The sequence below is a fragment of the Pleurodeles waltl genome, chromosome 7 (genome assembly GCF_031143425.1).
Source record: "Pleurodeles waltl isolate 20211129_DDA chromosome 7, aPleWal1.hap1.20221129, whole genome shotgun sequence".
NCBI lineage: Eukaryota > Metazoa > Chordata > Amphibia > Caudata > Salamandridae > Pleurodeles > Pleurodeles waltl.
In genome coordinates, this window is record NC_090446.1 from 1,151,314,826 (window position 1) to 1,151,340,692 (window position 25,867).

The 25,867-nt window shown below is 45.3% G+C and overlaps 1 protein-coding gene across 1 annotated transcript in view; it reads right to left on the minus strand.

Annotated features, from left to right (window-relative positions):
* The window catches only part of ST6GALNAC2 (ST6 N-acetylgalactosaminide alpha-2,6-sialyltransferase 2), a 242,624-nt gene that overhangs the window by 81,108 nt on the left and 135,649 nt on the right, over window positions 1–25,867 (minus strand). The window contains exons 2-4 of the mRNA XM_069200236.1: window positions 13,983–14,075; window positions 7,679–7,733; window positions 6,725–6,896 (exon numbers count right to left, since the gene is read on the minus strand). Of these exons, the coding sequence (XP_069056337.1) occupies window positions 6,725–6,896; window positions 7,679–7,733; window positions 13,983–14,075 (320 nt within the window). The remainder of the gene's footprint in view (window positions 1–6,724; window positions 6,897–7,678; window positions 7,734–13,982; window positions 14,076–25,867) is intronic.

The following is a 25,867-nucleotide window of genomic DNA, read 5'->3' on the forward strand; positions in this document are numbered from 1 at the left end:
CCCCTTCCTTTGTAGATTTAGATATAACCGGGTCTTTCATGCAGGCTTTAGCAGGGGGGTCACGAGAAACAGTGATCCTCCTCCACAAATCCTTCCCTATGGTGGGCACTCAGACAATATAGGATCCCTTACATACATACATATATGGGGATATTTGGCGAGATGGAGGGGAAAACCTATCATTTCTTTAATTTCTTTGTGTGTATGCTCCTTCCCACCTGCTGACAGAGATGCTCCATGACTTGACTCAGCTGGTTACTGGCCTGCCCTCCGGAACCCTGACTTTTGGAGGTGACTTTCATGCTGTCCATGACACCCCTGTTGACGTCTTTGGCCCTGTCTCTCGTGATTGTAGGGCTCAATTCCACTCCATGACTAATTGGACTTTCTCTCTTGTTTTTTATGATGTTTGGATGGTCTAGAACCCGCAAATTAAAGAATACTCTCACACATCTGCATTCTCCAGGTCAATGTCCTGGATTGATTACATTTTTCTTTCTCCAACAGATATGTTCTCACCCTCAGGCACATTGATGCTCCCTTAGGATATTTCGGACTACTCTCCCCAACTCCTTTGGCTGGGCACAGCGCTTCCACATGCTCATCCTATGTGGCCTCTGAATGTATGATTCCTAATGGATGAGGGCCTAGGTGAACATTCATCAGAGGGGCTATCCTTCTACTTTGAAACTAATACAGTGTCCGTTCGGTGACCTGGTACCTTGTGGGAGGCTAGCAAACCAACAACCCTGGGGCAAACAAGAAGCTACCTTAAACAAAGGGACAGGGATAAGCAATGTGACATCGCAGACTTGGAGGATCGTATACTTGCCAATGAGACTGTGATTGCTTGGACCACCTCTGAAGCCCTTACACGTCAGCTCGACCTATGTAGAAACTCCTTGTGACAACTGGTCACTTGTGAGGCACGCTGTTTTGGTGGGAAAACTACCCAATGCATTTATGAACATGGTGACAAGAACGTCTCCCTCTTATATCGGCTGGCAACCAGGGACATGGCCTTCTGGTTTATTCTGGCAGTGAGGGATACGACCGGAGATGTAGTCTCTGCGGCCCCTGACATTGCAGCGGCCTTTGCTGCATACACCTCAACAGGGACAAATCACTTCTGATACTGCTGAGGGGGGGATGTTGCATCATAGGCATGGAGTGCGGGCTTTCCTGGCTGAAGCCTCTGCTTTAAATACTTAGGAATACACATAGCAATTGTGCCAGATCTCATTAGGACCCTTAATTTGGCCCCACTCCTGCATAGTGCTAGGGATGCCCTCGTGGTATGGCAGGACTTTCCACTGAATCTGCTTGGCAGAGCTGCTCAAATAAAGATGATGATTGTCCCCCGATACCTATATACAGTGCAAAACTTTCTGTTTTTTTATACCGAACACTTGGTTTACTGAAGTGGTGGCACTCCTCTGATTCTTTCATTGGTGCAGTCGTCCTCCCTGGATTGCTCAGGTTACCTATCCTCGATCAGTTTATGAGGAGGTGGGATTGGGGCGGTGGACATCCCCCTATACTATTGGGCTTCCCATCTTTTAGTAGTAAACGTCTGTCTGATGATTTATTGGGATGATCCAGCCTACCAACTAGAGCTTTGTCATATGGGACAGGATGGAGTGATGCACTACTTATATGGCTGTCCCCTCCACTTAACTGTCCCAGAGGCCCCTAAAGTAGTCTGTCTCATATGAAGGGTGCCCTCTGCTTCGTGGGCTGGCATGGACGCCTGATGGGGCAGACACCCCTATGATGAGGACGGCGACTGTTCCAACTGGCGAAACAGCAAGAGTTCAAGAGATGGGATTCAATCAGGATCTCCACACTATCAGATGTTTAGTGTGGATCCACCAGGTATTCATTTGCTCACCTTCAGGCCCAGTTCTCCCCCCCTCAGTTTCCCCAGTATTTACAGATATGCCACATCCTAGCTGTGTATACGGCTGAGGTGCAAGAGCTCCCTGATTTCAACCCATTTGATGCCCGTTTATTGATAGGCATGTTTAATCAATCAATTAATCAGAGAATTTGTAGAGCGCACTACTCACCTGTGAGGGTCTCAAGGCACTGGGGGTGGGGGGCTGCTACTGCTTGAACAGCCATGTCTTGAGATGTCTTCTGAAGGTAAGTAGGTCCTTAGTCTGAGGCATGTGGGTGGGAAGAGTGCTCCACGTCTTGGCAGCGAGGTGGGAGAAAGATCTGCCACCGGCGGTTGATCTGCGGATGTGTGGGATGGTTGCGAGGGCAAGGTCTGCGGAGCGAAGCTGAGGGGTCGGGGTGTAGGAGAAGAGCCATCTGTTCAGTTATTATAGTTCAGTGTTGTGCAGTGCCTTGTGAGCATGGGTGAGGAGTTTGAACGTGATTTGCTTGTTGACAGGGAGCCAGTGGAGGTCTCTCAGGTGTGCTGTGATGTGGCAGTGGTGAGGGGTGTCCAGGATGAAGGAGACGTTCGGGGTGCTTTGCAGTCTTTTCTGGAGTGTGGCTGTTGTTCTTGTGTAGAGGGCATTGCCCTAGTCCAGCTTGCTGCTTGTGAGGGCTTGGGTGACCGTCCTTCTGGTTTCCGCTGGGATCCATTTGTAGATCTTCCCAAGCATGGGGAGGGTGTTGGAGCAGGAGGTGGAGATGGCATGGACTTGCTGGGACTTTGATAGTGAAGAGTCCATGATGAATCCCAGGCTACGTGCGTGGTCAGTGGGTGTCGGTGCGGTTACCAGTGTGGCAGGCCACCAGGAGTCGTCCCATGTGGAGGGGGTGGAGCTGAAAATTAGGACCTCAGTCTTGTCGGAATTCAGTTTCAGGCAGCTGTTCTTCATCCATTTGGCGATGGCCCTCATTCCTTCATGGAGTTTGGTCTTGGCGGTGCGGGGTCCTTGGTGAGGGAGAGGATCAGCTGGGTGTCATCAGCGTATGAGATGATGTTGAGGTTGTGAGATCGGACGATGATAGCGAGCGGAGCCATGTAGATGATAAAGAGGGTCGGGCTGAGGGATGGACCCTTTGGTACGCCACAGATACTTTTGGTGGCTTCAGAACGGAATGGAGGGATGCGGACTCTCTGAGTTCTGCTGGTGAGAAAGGAGGTGATCCAGTCCAGAGCTCTGTCGAGGATTCCTGCGTCATTGAGGCATGTGTGTAGAGTGTGGTGGAAGACGGTGTTGAATGCGGCTGAGAGGTCCAGGAGGATGAGGGCCGCGGCTTCGCCGCCGTCCAGTGTGGTCCTGCTGGTACGCTACTATACAACCTGGCTAAATCACTGCCAATAGCTCCAATAATTCAAGTGCCCCCTTTTATGTCATGGTTGCAGGCTTAGAGAGGGTGATGTATCCCAACTATACTAAGCCTGGTAAATAATGCATTTGGGTCCTTGGAGACCCTTTGTCAGAGGTGGGAGGAATGGCTGGGTGAGCTGGAGGAGGCCGAATGGCGGGAGGCCTGTATGGCCCCCAGGGAATTGGCAATCTCTGCCCAATTGCAGCTGATCCAATGGCACTACTTACATCAAGCCTACATGACTCCTCGGAGGTCAGGATAAAAGAAAATCCTTGTTGACCCTAGATGTTCTTGCTGTCAATATCCATTAGCAGATTTCTTCCACATGGTATGGTTGTGCCCCCAAATAGCCCAGTACTGGTCCAGAGTTGCAGCCACTCTCCTGGCAGTTTCGGAGACCCCTTTACAACTACCGCCAAAGAAAGTATTGTTGGGTGTGTTGGACGGAGTGGGTGAGTCCAGGGGAGATAGGGCTGTGATTGGTCTGAGATCCCGGATGGCCAGAAGAGGCATAGCCGGAATTTGCCATCAACCTTCTCCTCTAAAGCAGAAAATATGGCATGGTGGTATGGACTGCTGCGCACAAGAGGAACCAATCTACGCTGCCCAGGAATTCCCTGCAAAATGTTCTGAAATTTGAAGTAAACGGTGAAAATATTATGAGTTGACATTGACTGTAACTTTTACATCAAATCACATGCTTTAATTTGTAAGGAGGTGGGAGGGGAGGAGCGGGTGGGACCAGGATGACATGCACAAAGCTTTCAAATTGTTTTTGTTCTGTTACATTATTAGGATTACTTGGTATTCAAAACTCAATAAAATTTGCCTAACAAAAAAAAGAGATAAGTTATCTGGCATCCTCTGTGGGAGCAAAAGTGGCAATAAGTGTTAAGTGTTTCTGATAAGTCCTAAAGCAACATTTGTTGGGACTGGAGGCACCTTCTAATTGATCTGGAGAACTGGATTTTAGTACTATGGCTAAAAACTAAGGGTTAGATAGATAATTCAAGTGGATCTGGATTCAGTGTGATCACTGCAGCTAATATGGCATGGCCCCAATGCCAGAGGGAAAAAGGGTCATGTGCTCTTATGACTAACGTGCAAATATTGGGGCATGCGGTTAGGCTTTGCCTAACTAGACTCCCAGAGAAGACCTTTTGGACCAACGAAGGTGCAAGCATCAAAGATTTGGTCTGAGCCCCCACTTCGGATTAACCAGCATCTAGCATTAAAAGAGGTGGAATGTTTCTTGAATGTCACGTCTATTTTACCTGCTATCTACAAGATAGCAGAGCATGGTTTCAGTCATTTCTGCTTCCAATGTCTATGCCATTCTCTTCGTGAGTTTCCTACCCTGCCAATGTGAAGTGGGTTTGGACGTGTTCTGCTCCCTATAAAGCAGAACTTTTCATGCATGCCTCCAAAGTAGTCACAACACAGTGTGAATTTAAATGTTTAGGTCGTTAAAAACCTTAAGGTCCACTACATCAAAAAAACAAGGGCCTCTGAAGAGAATCACTCATACTTGTCGACAAAAGCCCCAGTTGGCAAGGGTGGGAAGCAAGACCTCCCCCATGGGGCAGATATTGAGCATCATATAAGCACCATCTGAGTAGAAAGAAGATGGAAATGAGATCTGCTTCCAGAACGCAGGCAGCAGGCTACAATGGCAGCCTTTGTCCTAGAACCGTTTGATGGAAAAGTTATTAAATCAGAGAGACACTGGTGGCCTTTACACATTAGAATGTCAAAAGATCAGGCCACTCATCCCTCCTCGCCCATTCATTCCAAGGACTGTAATTTATTAGAAGACGGTTGCAGGAAGAGCAGAGAGAAAGATCAGGGAAACTGAAGAGTCTGCAAAACTGGGTAGGAAAGGCAGGGGGTCGTTGTTGATGGGGACAGCTGTGCATTGTCAGAGCCGTGTGGAGAGTAGTTAGGGGCTGAGCCAGGGAATGAGATGTAGATCAGTGCTGTGTGGGCGTCCTGCGCTGGAAGACAAACGGGCACTGCAGGCCAGAATTGAGATATATTATCAAGCAGGCCAGAATTGAGATATGTTATCAAAACTGAGTGAGCACTGCAACAGCTACCCATGCTTAGGGAATGGTGGATGTGCACTTGCATAACCGTGCTTGCGCTCCTGCACAGGAAGATCAGGAAATTGGTCGATCATCTACATGGCAGCACTTAGTGTGTGTCTCAGTAATGAAATGGGAGGGAGGCCTGTATGTCGTGAATGAGGCATGCGTTACAACTATGTGTGGGCTCCTGCATTGGACAGCGCTGAAACACACAGCTGCAGGACAAAGGTGCAGTGCCAGGGCTTTGCTGGACCTTGTTAACTGCTTTGCCAGTAGAGCATGTAGTAACAGGTTGCAGTTCTGAAAGCACATGAATGCTTGCAGTGCATTGGCTGAGCTGGAGGGGTCTTCTACAGAAAATGCCTCTGGTGTGTCACTGTGTTAGTACGAGGAATCCTCATTCCGAACAGCACGGTGTCCTATTTTAAGTGAGTCTACCACCAGAGCTCTGTCCCACACTAGGACATTTCTATACTTTGTATTTGCCCCCTTTCTCTCACCATGAATCTGGTTATATCGCAATCCTTATACTTAAATTGGGATGGATACATCTAGGTTAATTCGTAGAGCCACCCATCCTCCACTGCAGCAGCCAAGAGCAGAGGTGCCTCAACCACTGGCAGTGTGTTGCCTGGAGTGGATTGTACATTATTTGAATGGAAGAGGGAATTGTGGAAGTTGTGGGTTTTATTCTTCTTTGCCAGACCCAGGGACAATATAGGCCTGCTATGTGGAAGATACCTTTGTTCAAAGAAAGCTCTACCAACAATGATTAATTTTATATCTAAAAATTCCACCCTGGCTAAATATTTGTGAACTAAGGGCCTTATGTACGAATACATTTTCCCATAGACACAGAATGGTTAAAACCCCTTGATACATCTGGCGCTACGTTTTAAAACGGTGCATTGGATAGGGTATTTTCTGAGGATGCAGGGCCATGAACCATCCTCAAATGGGAAGGACCTGCTCCTTGGCTTGAACGTGCTTCACTGAGGGCGGGAAGGTGGATTAGCCCTCTCACGTCTGGATGTGGACATGCCATAACCAGCATCCTTTAGAAGGTTGGTTACCAGGTCCACCGGACAATAATATGCCATATGTACTGGCCACCTCATCTTCAGGATCAGAAGTTACAGTACAGTCTCACATCCACAACATAAGTGTGAGTGATGCGATCAGTGTTCTTGCGCCCCCTCATCTGGATGTAAATGTGCCTTGAAGTTGTTCATTTGAAAAGATCAGCTCTCTAATGATAAGGATGTAGGCTTTCTGTGATTAGGATCCCAGAGAAGGATCTTCTCCCTCAACCCACCCAGGGTGTACGTGTGCTAGGAGTCACTTACCTGATTGAGAAATATCCTTCCATCCATAGGGAGGGCTCCACTTCTTCAACCGATCCCATGACTTCAAATGTTTGTCCCACATCAACACTGGCACGTCCAAGTTGAAGAGACTGCCATACTGACTGTCTTTTTTTAATTTGGCTTTCAGGGAATTGATGCAAGAGGAGCTAGTCTGCGAAGAGAGGAAGATTAGGCTCAATTAGCTCAAAGGATGGATATGATTCATGGGTAAGAAGGGGAAAGGCGAGATCAACATGTAGCACAAAATGAGGGAGAAAGGAATGGAAAGGGCACTAGCGATGAGAGCGAGAGAGGAAGACCTACAGGTGTTAGAGAATAAAAGAAAGAGGGGAAAACAAAATAACAATGAAAGGAAGAAGCGCTGATAACGACAGGAGGACATTCATATTAGAATAGTAGAAGGAAGAGAAGCTGATAAAAGAATGGTTAAGCCGAAAGGAACTGATATGGGGCAAAAGAAAGAAAAGGATGTCATCAGAGAATGATGGCAGAATCATGAGTGCAAAAGAGAACAACATAGGAGGATGAGCCAGTTAGAGAACACAAGAGAAAGGGACGGTCAAAGGAAGACAAGGGAGGAAAAGGACGGTAAAGAGAAATCAGGGGAAGGTAGCTGAACATGTGAATTGGAGAGCAAAGAAGAGGGAGGGATGCAGGAGAGGCGAGGCTATGTTAACAGATAAAAAGGAAAGAAAAGTATTACAAGCAGAAAAAGAATAACAAAAAATTATAATGACCCAGTGTGAGAAGAGTGAACGAAGAGCAAGAGTAGCCGGTAAGAGAAAATGACAGGAAGAATAGTGAGTAAGAGATTTAGTAGGAAGAGAAGCACGTGAGACATTGAAAGGAAGAGGAGATGACAAAGTAAAGAGGGGCAGAAAACTAGAAAGAAGATATTGAACTTTAAAGGTACTTTTTAAACTTCTACTTTACCTTCTCTTGGGTAATATTAGCCCTCCCTGCTTCCAAGGGGTTTGGTACCTTTTCTCTGAAATGAAACCAGAAATTGTTATGAGCTCTACTTCTTCATCATGTCAATTTAAGCATTTCGGTGGTTATGACAACTTCTGTCTGCTCACGTTTGAATATTCGGTGTCTTCTCCGTGACAAGAGCATAATTGTACTTTCCTCTGACTGAAAGCACACTAGCAAGGGCACTGGCGTCTTGTGCACTTGACTGTGACATTCTGGCCCTATACGATAACGAGCCAGACTATAGGTAGTTTTCTTTCTGAGCAGTGGTGATAGGTTGATAGTGATTAGAAGTGCACTGCGAAGGCCAGGGCATTGAGGACTTTTTAACAAACATTTAGTTATGCTTACCTTTTCACTAAATCGTGGTGCTGCCTTGTCAAATAAGCAACAAATCATTTGTAATAATGTTTGAGGAACAGTAAGGGCACTCGCTCTATCCAGGTGGGACATTTTGAATAATACCTTAATCGTTTATGTGCAAGTGGGTCAAATTGATGTCATCTCTCTGCATTCTGAGCACTTGTCATTGGGCACCTCTGTGGGGATACCATGGATCTTTGTCGAGACGTTCCCCTACTCCATAGCAGTTCCCCAGGCGAGCTCTGAAGGAGCAGCTTTGGCTCATAGACCCCCCAGCCCTTGAGTTGAGTCCAGGAAAATTCCAACAGATATTCACGAGATGGAGTAAACTTTCACCTGTCAACCATAAGACCAAGGTTCATTTACTAGCTGGGGATTTCAGCAGTACTGCATGACCAAACAGGACCTCTTTCAACATAAGTCTTTTTTTGGGGGGAAGAGGGCAGTGAATGGGCATTGGGGGAGAGGGACAGAAGACTGCATGACCTCTCCCTAGATTTCCCATATTTTCTAGTGTTTATAGATGCTCCTGTAGGCTGCCTCAGGGGCTCCATATTGTGCAAGTAAGGACGTTGCCAGTCTCCTCAAACATTGGTGTTATTTTGCCACAACTCCCACACATATTAGGACATCTAGGTGCAGTTAACCAGTGGCTAACAAACCCTTAGGGGGGCCCGCTGCGAGGTCCCAACTTGTCCTAGGCTTCTAGCCTTTATAAGACATGACAGAGCTAAGCTATCCCACAGGTTAACACAAATCATGAATTTAGGGTACTTAGGATCCCTCAGGTGAAACCGGGTCTACAGGCTTAGTTCATAGACTCAGACTTTAAGCCAAATCTTGCTTATTCACCGTGGACCTCTTTCTCTTTATCCTTCTTCTAAACCCACGTGACTCTCTAACAGTGCTCTATATTTAATGCAAATTTCTCAATTCCTGTGTACTGACCACGTGAAAACATTTTTACTAGGTGGATGCTATTATATTCACTAGCAAGAGTCGCATCTCAGAGGCAACCTATATGAACAATATGCCAACGTCCTACATGGGTACTTCAAGCATGCAAAGCGCACGAGTTAATGCCACATTGTACATGTACACCTGTGTTTGGGCTGGTCGTGTCTAGTATGCTGGGTTCTTTACCTACGTTCCAAATCTAAACGTGGCATTTAATATTCAAGAAGCTTGAATAAATACATAATTGAAAGGTAGACAATTCTGAGCACATCAACACTGCCCGGGGTTCTCAGACAAGCTATAAGCCATCCAGCATTTCAAAATGGGTGAGCCTCTGTCTAATTGTGTGTTGTCTTGGGTGACGCTTCAAATACTAATTTGGCTTTAACCCCTTAAATGGGTGGCAGTCTTGGATATCTGAATGACGGTGTGATCACTTACATGTTTCAGTTAGAACGACGAGGTGTGGGGGGGGAGTAAGTCAAAAATGTCATTTATCAAGGCCATTTTGTGGATGTAAAAGATCATTTGGCTGTAAGAAATATGGCTGGTAGACTGAACAAAACTTGTAAGAACTTGTAGGAAAAAGGTTGGATTGGGATAGTTAGTGTTGTGTTTGTGAGGATAGTGGGTGAGTGTGCTCCGGAGGAGGTTGGAGGTGGACCTGGGGACACAGGATGCCATGAATGCCTGCAATGCCAAATGAGATGAAACCTATATGAATTACAGGGATAGATTGAGGCAGCAAACTACATTTGGAAAAGATGCAGGGGGTGTGATAGAGGGGAAGACAATGGCCAAATGGGACAATATGCTTGAAGGAGTAGCAGGCAGTTTACTTCGGTGGAGTAGTTTGCAAGTGCTGTAGCGTCTATCTGCCACATACGTGAGTGCACGTACGAATAGTTTGTACTTGTAGGGTTTTCTGTTGGAACTGGTCACATAATTGAGCTGCCATAAAGGTGGATACAGGAAATTTCAGTAGTAAACATTGCAGTTATACTTAGCAGCTTCATAAAGTAATGCTAGCACTAAATATAATTTCCTGCTGAGATAGAGCCATCTTGACACTCTACTTCTGGTTGCAAGCTCAGGAGCGGGCAGCGGAGGGCAGAGCGATACATTAGGGCCAACGCAGACTGCTGCAGTGGCATCAAGCATTTTTTGGGTGTTGGTGGTGTACCCTGTAACCAATCACAGGCTGGAGAACAAAAACGTGCGAACCCTCCTTTGTGCTACTTGACACTGCTTACTGCTAATGTTTTCAGGTGTGGAACTTACCACCCCTGCCCAAAGTAATCCAGGGATGTGGACTTTATCACAACTGGTAATTATTGGTAGTGGTAATTTTCTAACCACATGTAAGAAACGTGATCCCAGTATAATAAGGTGTTTGCTCTGGAATCTTAAAAGACATTGATAATGAAGGCCCAAGTATCACCCACATCTCATCCAAGGCATATTGTAATATGCGATCTCTAAAGTGGCAGACTTTGCAACTCTAAAAATTGATGTCGACTTCCTGACTCGCAAAATGCACCTTTCAACTGATTACGATTTTTGACATGAGACGGGGGTACACAGTTGGCGTCCCTTCCTCCTACTGAATCGCAGTGGAATATATCAATGGTTTGTGACAAAAACCATTGCTCTGATACCAAATCCCTGAAGAGAAATTGCATACTATTCGTTAGGTGAAAGCTGCCAAGGGGACAGCTTTCACCTTGTGAATATGTGCACTGAATGCCGCATTTGTTTACTTAAAGCAGACTCTGTCCATTTAAGGAAAAAAAGGTCTGCTTTAAAAAAAAAATCAGTGAAAGAAAATAAAATGACTTCCGGCTCTCGCAGGCTCCCGCACATGCGTGTTAACCGATCACAGGGAATCTTTATAGGGCTCCTGCTTGATCAATACTAAGGAGGTAGGAGATTTTGTGAATCCCTAAAATTGGGCATTTTGTGAAATAACGGATTACTAGATCAGTCAAATCACAAAATGAAGGTGGGGTCACAACTCACTCGGTTTGCTAAAAACACCTTTCATATCTTGGCCCACAGACTTTAAAATGTTACTGTCCTCCTAACTGGCAGAGTTCAAAGAACTTGAGAAGTGAGTACACACAGTTGTTTCTGCGAATCGGAAATTAGAATCCATGGTTTAATGCAAGGTGCAAATCCGTATATATTATCACTTTCAATACCAAGGCTGAGTTATTTGGATTTTTTATTACAATTTACCAATTCTTGATTCATAATTCGGTATTCATCGCAGCCAACGCAGCAGATGTATGAGCCTCAGGAGAAGAGACATTTGCCCAGTCACTCTAAATCAGGGCCACTGTAATTATGCGATTGTGCGGCTGGGGTGATTTTTGCATACTTACACATTTGCCTCATTTGTCACATAATCCTTTGTCTGCTGCAGAATATGCAGATTTTAACAAAAAAAAAAACATTTTCTAACTCAAACGGTTCAAAAGTTACAAAAATGCAGTGCATGCATTGACGTACAGTGGAAGGCCCTTTGTAAAGTTATATTTTTGTTGCTATATTGCTTTATTTGGGTGTTAAACTAGTACTAATGAGGTACAGGCCCAAACCAGGTTAACAAGTTTGACAATGACAAAATATAGAAGTAATACTATTACAAAATGTGCCACATTATGCTGCATAATTTGCCTTCTCGTGCCGCATAATTTATTCAACCCTGCAGCATAATTTGTTCCTCTCCTACCGCATAATTCCACTAGCCCTACTTATAGTGACTGGATAAATGTCTTCTTTCCTGAGGCTCATACATCTGCACTGTTGGCTTCTGCAGTGTACCTAGTGGTTAGACACTTGTTCCATTTCAGAGTCCTTTGGAAATGCCCTAGACCAGTGGTTCCCAACCTTTTGATTTCTGTGGACCCCCACTTTAACATTAATGGAACCCAGGGACCCCCACTGAATCATATTTAGAATCTGGGGACCCCCGCCTGAGTCATTACTGGAAGCTGGGGACCTAATTTGTCAATATTTGTTAATATGTTTTAATTTTCTAGGCTCTCGCGGACCCCCTGAGAAGGCTTCGTGGACCCCCAGGGGTCCCCGGACCACAGGTTGGGAACCACTGCCCTAGACACTCCTGACCATCCTCTATTGTCCGTTTACTTCCCCGAGCCCCTCATGATCACCCTCCATTGTCCATGTGCTTGCCCCATGCCCCTCCTAACCACCTTCCATTGTCGGCCTCGCAACCACCCTCTGTTGTCCATCCTCTTACCCCTGGCCCCTCCCAACCCTTCTCCGGTAGTCCATGTGGTTGCCTTTGCCCTCCCACCCCCTCTTCATTGTTGGTGTGGTTGCCATGCTCCTTTACCTCAAAACGCTCCATTGTCCATGTGTTTGCCCCCAGCCTGTCCTGTGGACCCTTCATAGTTGATCTGCATGCCCCCTCGCTCTCCTGCCATTCTTTGCCTACTTGCCCAATCTACTCTGTCCATCCTCCATTTTCTGTATGCTCCCCATCCCCTCTTACCTGCCCTTCTCTCCCTCCCTCTGTGTGGCCTCGGGTGAGCACACAGCTAAAAAAAAAACGAAAAAAAAAACGATGTGATGTGGCAGGTGCTAACACACTTTTATAATAAAATAACCATGCATTATAGTTGGCCACTTCATAGTGCTTTTAAAAAAAATAATCTCAGCCATGCTGCATAGCAGCCTCATTGCTTTACAACATGGCTACAAAACATTGGAAAAGTCAATAGCTCTTGTAGGCAAGACCTAATGGCTTTGACAATACTTGTTTTACTTTAGCATGGTTTTTAAAAAATAAATTGTTGGGTGAGCTACCGGGCCCTTGCCATTATAAAGAAAAAGTTGGCTAAAAGCAAAAACTATTTTTGGCCTCAAAAAAGCCACATTGCCATAGTAGTGCTAGGCACTTGAAAGGAAATACTTGTTTGGGGATGTGCTTCTTGTGAAAGTGCTTCTTGTGAAAGGTTTTTTTGTGAAATGTTGTTACTGACAGAGAAGTTACTAACTGTCTGAAGTGGACTGATATGTTGCGTGAATGACCACAACAGATCAGCGGATAAACAGGGCTGACTCTAAGCACTGAAGTAAGTATGTTGCATAAATAACTTTTGTAAAATCAAAAGGTCTTGGTTAACGTTAGACATAAAAGTAGGGTTTGGGTGATTTTCTCCCCATACGCCAAGATAGTACGGGGTAAAAGATCTATGCATACTATGCAAAAAAACAACATTAATAACTTATTTTTAAGATAAATCACATTCAAACCTCAGAAAATAAGCTCACAAAAGGCAATTTGAAAAAAAAGCGGTGTATAAATTGGTTTCTATGGAATGATAAATGCCATTTATCTTCATAAAGTCTATTTAACAGTTTAGGAAAAACAATTCTTAGTAATGATATTATCTTAAATTATTTTTCCATGAAATCACATACAACCAATACAACTAATTATATATTTGCTATAGGAAGATATGTGAGGGTGTTGAGAAGCAGGTACCACAAGTGAGAGGTATGTGGCGCATTTAGATGTTGGCTCAACGGGTGGAATATTTGAGCTGTGACAAAAGCTAGGTACCACAACTGAGATCTGTGACAGGTGTTCGAAAGAAGGTACCACAAGTGAGTCCTTTAAAGACTGGTGAAAAACACATACCACATGTAAGATATGTGAGGAATCATGAGAGGGAGTTGTCATAGGGGATACATGTGACAGTAGTTGAGAGGTGCCAAATGATGACATGTCTGAGTAACACTGAAAGGTACCAGTGGTTAGATATGTGAGGTGGTCTGACAATCAGAAGTATAATGAGAGAAACACATAGGTGACTGCTAGAGGCAGGTATCATGGGTGTTGGTCAGGGGTGGTGTGAAGCATGTGCTGTAAATGTGAGGTGAGCCAACAAACCCACAATTTTCACCCACTCACCTTTTGTTGACATTCTCCTGGTTTGTACGGACTGTCGCAGGTTGCTCGAACAGAATCTTGGATCCCAACCGCAGAGCACCCTGCTGGAAGGAGCTGAAACACAAAATATGACGAAAGTAAACATGTGGCCTCGACTCTAGCCTAACAATGCCCTGTATAGATAAGAGCACAAGAGGGCTGCCCTACCATCTCATGTGTGATGGTCTTGGGATCCTTTTATAAGTGGAAGCAAGAGAGCATTGATTTAAAAGAGGTTTGGGAGATGCTGCGGTTGTGTATTATAAGGAATAAAATATCCACTATTAGGCCTTATAAAGGATGTGGCAAGACACCTATGTAATCCCCATAAAGGAGCTTGGCATGCCACATCTTTATTCTACATGGTGACAGAACACCTGTGTCTTGTAATATCTTACATAATAAATGGGAGCCTGCTATCCCTTTTTAATACATGGGATTCTGTAATCCCAGTATAAACACCAGAAGCTAATTTCTTTATAATCGGCGACTTGTGATGCACCCATTCGTCGATTAGAAAGAAAATACTTCAGAATTCAACTATTATAAGTTATTGCAATCAAATTCTGATGTCAATGCCTGCTGCCAGAGTAGCAGCCGAGGTAAAAGGTAGTTCAGGTCACAAAGCTGCTGTTTAAAGCAATGTAGAACTTTGATTTTCTTCTGCTATCGTTTTTAGTTTACAATGACGAGCAGAGAGAACCTTTTTACATTTTGCAATCCTTAGAGAATAGCTATAATTTTCGTGTTTATACATATTCCCAACTAGTGCAGCTTTTTTTTTTTAAACTGACTTGTGTTGAACTGTTTCTAATGTCTGTTTGAAACAAATAACTAACAGATTTTTGATGTGTTTAATTTTGCACTAGAGGTTTTATTTTTATTCTTCATGGTTGCAAACATGCTCGCTTTTTATATGCAAGAGCTACGCACCAAGGTTTTAAGTGACTTGTGGGAAAGGTGATGGCATGACCATGTACTTACTATATGGGATAAACTACCCACCGGCATCCATGCCGTAGATGCTATGGATATTGCAAGTCACCTCGAAGTTCCATAACCTTATAAATGAACTCTGTCTTTGGCCTCGTTCCTCTAAATGGTTAAGGAACTCCTTGGTGACTTGCAGTATACTTATAATGTAAAGTGGTGGTACTTTATCCCATATATCACATGACTTGTAATGTGTCTAACAAAATGAGGTAGCTGCTCAACTGTAATAATTTATTACAGTTTGAGATGTCAAAATACCTCCTACCAGAGCCAGCAGCCATGATGAAAGACATGTTGCAGAGCATAATTACAGCTGCAGTTCAAACAAAACAGTGAAACGAAAACTGGCTTTTCATTTTTTTGATTTTTTTTCTCAAATGAACACTCATGCGCAGAGACAAGATATTTATGACAACATGTTTATTTTTTTGAGGACTAAGGGCTTGATTTCGATCTCAATGGTGACGGATATCCTGTCTGCCGACATAAAAATACCATTGTTTTCTACAGTGTTTAGATTTTGGCAGACGGGATATTCGTCACCAATGTGATGGAGTAACCGCTTTGCCGAGAATTTGTAAATAAAATGGTGCCAGTGCCCAAAGCCCTTCTCTTAAACGTGCGGCTGCTGCAATTAAATGTGCGAACACAGAATACTGAGGCGGCGTAATTCTGAAGCCATTTCAGGCCTCTTCAATCCATTTAAAGCCACCTCCTGTCCCTTCAGCTCACTCTTACAGCTTTCTACTTTCTCCCTTTGTGACGCTTTTTCGTTTCCCCCTTCCTCTGCCTTTCCCATATCTATCTATAGCTCGCAACAAATGCTTGAGGCAGAAGAATAAGCCCCAGCCCTCAAAAATACATAAGTGCCGGTGCTCAGCACCGGAAACAACAAGCACAAATTAAGCACTGATTCTGGGGAAGTTGCTGATGTGACTATATATTAATAAGACACAGAGCACCCGTTACGGTATGTAGAAATTATATTTTATATCACTTAGTTGTTCCGTCCCCTTATACCGAAATTTGGTCCACGGCCTCATTCATGTATACATTCTTCAAAGCGCTTCGAGTCTTGTAACAAGATTGATAATTACCCTTGTAAAATAAAGCTATATGTTACCTGTTTCTAGGCGCTAAGACGCTTAAAGCATATACAACTGATGCGATACCTTTGCTGAGGATAGTCACATTAAAAAATATACATATGTTTTTATAACAATACAGAAACTGGGGTGGGGCAGATTCACACTAAAGGGTTCTGGGAGTTTGTTCCATACTTTGGGTTTAATGTGGGAAAACAGCTCCTACTAGTCTTGCCATTTCAATGCTTTTCACAGAGCTATCACATTTTTCTTTTGTTAAACAATTAGTGAACACAAGACAGCTAATCAAAGATTGTCCTTGTATTGTTCATAAACGTATTCGCATCCAAAATACACACGGGCGTTCTCTGGCGGTTCTCGGCAACTCCAAGGCCGAGACTCTTTATTACTTGAAAAAGCTATTTTCAATAAAAATATGTACGTTCGAAAATATTTTTGTGGCTGTACAACCAGAGTCTGGAACTCTTTATTTTCTGCCACCAATACTAAGACCTGCTTAAACGCTCTCAAAACAGACCTAAACATAATTCTTCTTAAAAACGATTTCCTTCCTTCCTCATTCTAGCAACTGGACATTCGGACACGGGGACCGCGGAAGCACCGCCAACAGGCTGGCGGTGCTTCCAGGGCTATTCTGACCGCGGCGGTAAAGCCGCGGTCAGAAAAGGGGAACCGGCGGTTTCCCGCCGGTTTTCCCCTGGCCCAGGGAATCCTCCATGGTGGCGCTGCTTGCAGCGCCGCCATGGGGATTCCGACCCCCTTCCCGCCACCCTGTTTCTGGCGGTTTTCACCGCCAGAACCAGGATGGCGGGAACGGGTGTCGTGGGGCCCCTGGGGGCCCCTGCACTGCCCATGCCTCTGGCATGGGCAGTGCAGGGGCCCCCTAACAGGGCCCCACAAAGATTTTCACTGTCTGTTTAGCAGACAGTGAAAATCGCGACGGGTGCCACTGCACCCGTCGCACCCCTGCAACTCCGCCGGCTCCATTCGGAGCCGGCTTCCTCGTTGCAGGGGCTTTCCCGCTGGGCCGGCGGGCGGCCTTTTGGCGGTCGCCCGCCGGCCCAGCGGGAAAGTTGGAATGGCCGCCGTGGTCTTTTGACCGCGGGGCGGTCATTCGGCGGGGACCGCCGCCCGCCGCGGTCAGAATGACCGCCTATGTCTGTACTCATCCTTTCGTGGGTAAATTGTCACGGAAGTGCCATGCCTGAGCCAATCCTTATACACATTGATAGCACTGTTGCTTACACTACCTATTACATCTGCCGAGGTTGCCAATGACACTACCAACACACTAATAGCCACCACACTCCTCTAAGTGTGAAAAATCAGTCCATGCCAATCCCTCAAAGCAATAAGAATGGCCCAAGTTGCAAATATTAATTATTTGTCTTGCTTATCTAATTATTAAATATCTGTTTGTTGTGCTCATCATCAAATTAGCTAAACACAGTGCCACTATGTGGCAGACTTTATAAAGCGCCAGTGTTAACAATTAAGTGCCGGTGCCCAGCACCGAAAAACCACCTGCTCAAATTAAGCACTGAACTACCCACATCGAGAGACCCTGGTAAGGTCTGATCTCCTTGAGCTTTTGTTTCTTTTAAGTCTGTGTACCTTGCTGTTTTGTTCAATACAAGCTATCTACTTTCCTCAAAGCCCTGGTGCCAAGCACCATTCAATATGTAGTTGATTTCACTGTCGAAGCATTATTTTCACTGTCTCTGTTTCACTGCTTCTTTTTGATAAATTGGTTTTGTTGCCTATTTAGACCCCTGTTGATTGTATTGTGTTTATCTATCTTTTTTATTGCTGTGTTAGCACTGGCACTCAAGGACTGTGTAGGCTCTTTATAAAACTTCAAATAAAATTTAAAAAGAACTATACGCTGGAGTTACATTACCTCATAGTCCTTGTTGTGCTAGAAGATTTTTTTAAACCCAAGAGACCAAAGTTATGTGTATTTGTAAAGTGCAGTATCACCTGCGAGGGTATTGTGGTGCTGATTAGAGTTCTACGAAAATATGGCTGATGCCAGAGGTACATTAAAACTTAATAGCCTCTACACACACCAGAGATTGAAACTGGTATTGTGTGGCCATGGCACCACAAACAACATAACCTGTCATACAAGACATTCTGGTGTCTAAATTCACAGGAATAGACAACGCAAGCTCTTTAACTGGTATCACCTTAGAGGTTGCACTTAAACAACATGCCACGAAAAAAGAAAGCTAACAACTAAAGTTTGTTTTGTGTGATGAAGACATGAAAAGACACGATCTTTTCATCCCACAAGCTGCCCTGTGGCCTCCAGGTATGGAATCTACCACATGAATCAATAGATCTACTCAGTAAGGTAAAAAAGCTACTTCTCTCACAGGTTGCAGTTAGGTGAAGAAGCATTTCTGCCTCATTAGTATCTGAAAAATACAGTTTGTATTATCTGATGAAGCAAATTGTGGATGAAAAGAAACCCTTATTCTATAAATTATTAACATTCTTACACACACAAATATCCAACCCCACCACCACCAGTGAACACACTGAAGGTTCACATAATAAGCATATTCAAAAGCCCCACAAACGTTTTGCATCTACATTAGGGTTGCCACCTGGCATGTATTTCTTGCTTGCTAAATTTATAAGGACAAGTAAAGAAATAGAATTTAAAAAATGAGGTCAGAATTTTTCTATTTGAAACAAGAACTTGAAACAGGAATTAGATGTAGCATCAATTAGCTATTTATAATTCCTTGTTCCTTTCTGTATAAAATTGTCTAGACGATTGCCTAAATCCGGGTTAAAGCAAATTATCCAATCTTTTTCAAATAATTGACAATTATTCTGATTTAATACCAAATGCTTCCTCTCTTTGAATCTCAAGTACCAATTGCGTGTCAGTATTTTCCTTCTAAAAACGTGGCACACGTCTTGGAGTGGTTCTAACAAAATAATTTCAACTAGAAAAGGTTGGTTGGATTTTACTATTCGCCCACTTTCAAAAAGTCCGATCTCACATCTGCTATTCTGCTCAGCAAGTTGACCGCTCCCTGCAATGCCACTCCCCTGCTCATGCACAGAACCAAGAAATGGCGATTCCTGAAAATGGCAGAAAGTACGAAATTCGTGGTGGAATAGCTTCCAGTTCCGGTGAAAACTGTTTTTGGGATTTTCATGGCAGCATCTGATGACGTTATGTTATATGCTGCTAAAGGGGTTCGGTCATATCCACCAAGCGTTACTTTTTCAGCAGGAGTCAAGCACATAAGCCAGTAGTAAGAACCCCATTAGAAAAAAGATACAATAGAATGTGTCCTGGCATCCATGCTAAGAGGATGAAGACCTTTTGCTGGTGCAGTTATACAACACATTCTGGTGGTGCTTCCCAACAGATTTTCAGCCTGCCCTCCCTAAAGGCTTCAAGACAGAATGTCAAGGTGTTCCTTAAGAAAAGAACAAGAGGTCACACTGTTCATCTCTTGACATTGCCCTTCTGCATGATCATACTGTGGCCTGGGATCTGGCTGTGAGGAGTAAAGCCTGGTTTACATTAGCCATTCTTTTGCAAGCGGTTATACCAACCTTCCTACAACCTTAGTGTTGGGACTGTGGAACACATATGCTGTAAAACATGAGCTCTTGATGTAATAGGCTTCATGTGTCCTAGGGCATTGGAAATATCATTATCTGCGAATTGAGAAGTGTGACACCAAATAACTTTACTTCATCTGATGAAGGAAAGGTCTAGCAGCAGAGCGTGGAGGGCTGCTCCAAAGCGGGTTTAACCAGTATACTTGAATCCTAGGTCAGTAATAAGCGAGCAGGAGAAAGAAAACCTATTTGAATATACTGGAGATGCCCAGAGACAGGACCAGGCTAACCAGGCTGAGATGAAATGCCTTAAACTTGTGAGACACGTTCTAAAACTATGGTGTAGGGCAAATTGAACACTTGCCCTGTTTTATGCAGAACTGTTTGTGAAGTTGAATACAAAGGCTGAGATGACCTGCCCTGTTTGTAACAACACGGGCATCACAACCCAGGGCCATCTGTGTTTTTCATACTATAATCAACATGTTTGTAGAGCCTTTACTCTGTAACATACCATATTAATGATGCAGTGGACAATCCTATGCTGGCCATGGACATGTACAACACTTTTTCCTGTTAGTTTATATGGGCACAACTCTTAAATTGCAACGAAATAAATAAATAAATGCGGGCAGGGCACAAAGTTTTTCATTGATGCCCACCACCACCGAACGCCGGAGTGAATACCAGCTCTGCCTCGTTATGATTCCACTCCATGCCTCGTTCTTCCGCCAGCCTACCCACCCTGCTCTTTAACCCACTCTTACATGCTCTTTCCACCCTGCTTTTGCCCTTTGTGACTTTCCCCATGTTTCTCTTCTTCATTTATGATCCCTTTTCTGCCTTTTTCTCTTGTTCCAGGTCAAAGTCTCATGATAAAACGTATGTCCCAGTCTCCAAAAATGTTCAGCAGCTGTACAAATTAAGCACTTAATGTGCTATTATTTTTTTATCCTCACAAGTGTAAATGTACTTTCCTTATTTCGAATTTGATATCTAATTGTATTAAAATGCTGCAACTTTTAGGACAACTCATTGGACTGATTGAAGGGGTTGGGGGTTTATGGAAACATCAACAGCCACTTCATTGAGAAGTGATTATTACACACAAGGCTGCTAGTTATTGCACTAACTCTTTGGTGCTCTATTACCCTCCCAGATGTAGAAGGTGATGCTAAAATGTCACTTTAGTTAGTGGGGGTCGGCCTCCTCTGACAGACAGGTGGACTTCGAAAATGGGGACGGGCCTAGGCAGGGCCAGGTGACGTTTCATGACCCGGCCCTTCCTGCCTTTTGGAGATACTGGGTCCTTCCCATTTCCATAGAAGCTAGTCTTCCTCTTCATATTCTATGGCAGTACTAGCAGCATGTGCAGATATGAGGGCGCCCCTTCCCACCTGCCCCCTGCTCTGCCAACATTCCCGTAGGTCGGGTGATACAGCTAGAGTAACAGACGCAAAAATACCAACTGCGTCACAGGAACCAAGGCGAGGAGGCGAGGGAAGCAAGGGCACGCTGCAGGGCGAGGGCTCCGCGCGGTCCGGCTACGGAGGGCGCAGCGGAGGGTGGCACATTGTTGGCACTAGCAGCACAGGGAAGCCATTATTATCCGAGCAACAAGGGAAGCTTTGTGAGGGGGATATGTTATCTCCGATTACTTGGAATGCAGCGACTCGGGGGCTCGAGGGGTTGAAAAGCCATTGAGTGAGCGAAAAATACCCAGTTTAGGCCCAGCTAAGACCTGCTTGTGGGGAAGAGTTTGACGTGAACTCTCGTGACCTCTTTCCAAGATCCACAAACACAGAAGCAGGCACGTCAAGGTAGTCGTGCGTCTTACCTGAAGATCAAAAATCACAACGCCAAATTAATAAAGTTTAACAAGTGATTCAAAGTGAACGGGATGCATAGAGGCCCGGTATCTGTATTTCTAACACCTTATCTGGCACAGGTACGATGTCATGGCTGTCGTTACTATGAAATGGTATGGCTTAAGGGCTGAGGTCCCCCTACCCCCCACAGTAAGGACCCCCTCCGGGCACACCCTTCCCTGTCGCCCCCGCCCAACACCGCGGGCGGGGGCGACGTGCCCCTGAAGAGGTCGTAATAAGATAAAAGGATTTAGATAAACGCTGCCTTCCACCTCAATACTGCCTGTTTACTCAGTAGATAACCCCCATGTACTGCCATTCACTGTGTAACCTTTTCAAAAGTCCAAAGGTAAAGGTGAAGGAAAAGACTGTGGGGGTCAGTGAGATGCAACCGGCTCGTGCCCATGTAACCACCACTTCCAATGGTTATAAAGAGGCTTGCCTTGTATGCACATGTACTTGTTTGCTTGGAGTAGTACTGTATATGATGTGGTTTATTTCACTTCCCTGTCTGGTACAGTGAACATAGCGCAAAGACTTAAACGACAGGGCTGTCCAGAAGAGCTAGGAGCATTTTTGTTTCGTAGTCTATCTCATCGGATTGTTTTTTTCGGCGAAAGTGTTGCATCGCGTGCCTGCAGCCTGGGTACTTGCTTGTGCTGATGCCATGGCTTGCCATGGTTATGTCTGTGCAATGCCACATGGGTCCTCAGGATTCTGTGTCTGTTGTTTGGAACCAGAAAATTATACCCGGGGACTGACGTGAGAACATAATTTTCCTGGCAGGTCACTCATACCTGCTTACCTATACAGTACTGACCTATATAGTAATACATCTTTCAACATATGTGCCTGCCTACCTTCAGAGTTCTTTACCTCCGTCCACTCACTTGTAACACAGGTGACAAGATTTAAGACTCTTGAGACTGGGGGGACGTAAAAGGCAAGATGGGCTACACGGATGTGTCGAGGAATAGTGAAGCAACAAAAGAAAATAGGGATGCGCCCAGTGCTTAATTTGTGCTTGTTGTTTCCGGTGCGGAGCACCGGCGCTTAGTTTTCTGTCTCTAGCATTTACTGCCAGCAAAAGACACGTGGGAAAGACGGAGGAAGAGAAAACGAAGTTAGAAAGGGGAAAAGCAGAAAGCTGACAGAGTGAGCTGAAGGGGCAGGGAGGGGCAATAAATGGGCTGAAGAGGCCCGAGGTGGCTTCAGGATTACGCTGCCTCAGTATTATGTGCTCGCACTTTTAATTGCAGCAGCCGCGTTTGTGAGAGGAGAGCTTTGAGCACCGGCACCTTTTTATTTACAAATTAAACACTGGATGCGCCCCACCAGTGCCAAGGGTCATCTGGCTGTCCCTGGCGGAAGGAGGGACTGTGCTCAGAAGATTGCCAGATAGACCAAGACATAACGAGGACAGGCAGTGTAAGGGGAAGAGGGCAGGCAGTGTAAGGGGAAGAGGTGCTCAGACCGGAGAGGACCAGGTGGAGGAAGGCACAAAGCGCACAGGCTGTGTCCAGTGGAGAAAAGTTCGGCACTGGGGAGAAGTCCAGATTGATGAAGGCATAGGGTGGAGAGGCTGCGCACAGTTTAGAAGTGTTCAGCACTGGGGTGATGTCAAGGACGAGGAAGGCACAACATGGAAGTCTGTACCCAGTGATGAAGTGTTCAGCGCTGGGGAGCTGTGAAGGATCAGGAAGGCACAACATGGAAGTCTGAACCCACTGATGAAGTGTTCAGGCCTGGGGAGATGTGAAGGATGAGGAAGGCACATCATGGAAGTCTGTACCCAGTGATGAAGTGCTCAGCGATAGGGAGATGTGAAGGTCGAAGAAGGCACAGCATGGAAGTCTGTACCCACTGATGAAGTGTTACTGCTCGGAGATGTCAAGGACGAGGAAGGCACAACATGGAAGTCTGTACCCAGTGATGAAGGGTTCAGCCCTGGGGAGATGTGAAGGATCAGGAAGGCACAGCATGGAAGTCTGTACCCAGTGATGCAGTGTTCAGCACCGGGGAGATGTCAAGGATCAGGAAGGCACAGCATAGAAGTCTGTTCCCAGTGATGTAGTGTCAGCGCTGGGGAGATGTCAAGGACGAGGAAGGCACAGCATGGAAGTCTGCACCCAGTGATGAAGTGTTCAGCGCTGGGGAAACGTGAAGGATGAGGAAGGCACAGCATGGAAGTCTGCACCCAGTGATGAAGTGTTCAGCGCTGGGGAGATGTGAAGGTCGAAGAAGGCACAGCATGGAAGTCTGTACCCACTGATGAAGTGTTACCGCTCGGAGATGTCAAGGACGAGGAAGGCGCAGCATGGAAGTCTGTACCCAGTGATGCAGTGTTCAGCACTGGGGAGATGTCAAGGATCAGGAAGGCACAGCATGGAAGTCTGTACCCAGTGATGCAGTGTTCCGCACTGGGAAGATGTCAAGAATCAGGAAGGCACAGCATAGAAGTCTGTTCCCAGTGATGTAGTGTCAGCGCTGGGGAGATGTCAAGGACGAGGAAGGCACAGCATGGAAGTCTGCACCCAGTGATGAAGTGTTCAGCGCTGGGGAGATGTGAAGGATGAGGAAGGCACAGCATGGAAGTCTGCACCCAATGATTAAGTGTTCAGGGCTAGGAGATATGAAGGATCAGGAAGGCACAGCATGGAAGTCTGTACCCAGTGGAGGAGTGTTCAGCGCTTGGGAGATGTGAAGGACGATGAAGGCACAGCATGGAAGTCTGTTCCCAGTGATGAAGTGTTAGCGCTGGGGAGATGTCAAGGACGAGGAAGGCACAGCATGGAGGTCTGTTCCCAGTGGAGGAGTTTCAGCGCTGGGAAGATGTCCCGAATGATGAAGTCACATTGGATCTTAGTTTGCTAAATGTCCTTGTATGTCTGTGTGTTACTCCCCAGCCTGGATAGCAGTACCCCATTTGGAATGTCAGTATCTGAAACTGACCGTGGTAGTCTATGAATTCAGCAGGATCAGGGGGCTGAGCTCCTGATGAAGCATTTGTACCATTCTACTTAATGAATGTATGTACGTTAACTCTGTCCTCGGCGCTTCTTTACACGGACGATGAGATCTACAGACTCGCAGAAGCTCAAGATTAAACAAGAAAACGAACAGGCGTCACGGAAAAGCAAAGTGCATTTATATACCCCCCCCCCCCCCCCCCCAGGTGTCTATACCAACCATACAGGCAGTTCCCAGAAGTAACAAGCATCGTCAAAGCCAATAGGCATGGGATTGCAGCATACACACATTAAAGTTAGAAAATAAACAAAAGGAGGGCTTTATTGAAGGGTCCCTAATCTTCAATGTAGGCCTGTTTCGTTCCTGTGTTATGAACGAGAGAGAAGAAAATAGACCTGTTCACGTCACTTGAGGTGATGCCTACTAGAGGTTCAAGTCACCCACAGAATTGGTAGGTGGGCGCAGCGGTGCACGGTGATGGGGAATCCCGTAAATAGGAAGCACATATGTTACAGCAGTCCGAGGTTGATCTTCAGCCACTGTAGTGAAGAGTCAAGAGAAATTTTCTTTTTTATTCTTTTTTTTTTTACTGGATGACCCCTTTAAAAAGTCTGGCAATAAAAGCGAGCAGTCGGTCACATGATCTGCTGAGCAAACAACAGGCATCGTAAATCTCTCAGCCCATTGCTCAGGCGGTGTTAATTTACATTGGTCATTTGTTTATGGCAGCTGGAGCGCAATCCATATGGCGCGTCACTGGACTGCATATTTTAAGCGGGGTTGAGGACGGCGCGAGCGTTGTCGGTTTGAGTCCTTTATTTTTCAAATCAAGGCCCGTGAACCTTGTCCAGGGGCATGTTTTAGACGTAAAGAAACGTGTGACCACGAGGTATGGTAGGAAGAACTCTAAATCAGGGAAGAGGATGCACTCGGCTGTGCGATGAACCTCAGCTCAGCAGCGTCAGTTTATTACCGGTGGAAATGTTCAGTGTAATGCTGCGCATTCAGAAAATTCTTCCTGCGTTAGAAAAGATTCTGGGCACGAGCTGCGCATCCGAGTGGACTGGGCGAAAAATAGTGCGTTAGAGCCTGTTGCATTACACTATGTGTGTAGGTATGGGGCTTCCATATTCCAGCTGATGTGCTCTATTGTAGATTCCTGTGTAGATAGTTCTGTGGGGGTGGGGGCATGGGGCAGTTGCGGGGAAGTTTCAGGTTGTGATGGAGAAACAGCACCCCAGCAAAGCCTGTGAGTACAGAAGCACCGCTTACAACAGAGATATGAGACTAAACAGGGCCTACTTATTATTTAGTTAATTGTTACCAATTGCGGTTTTAT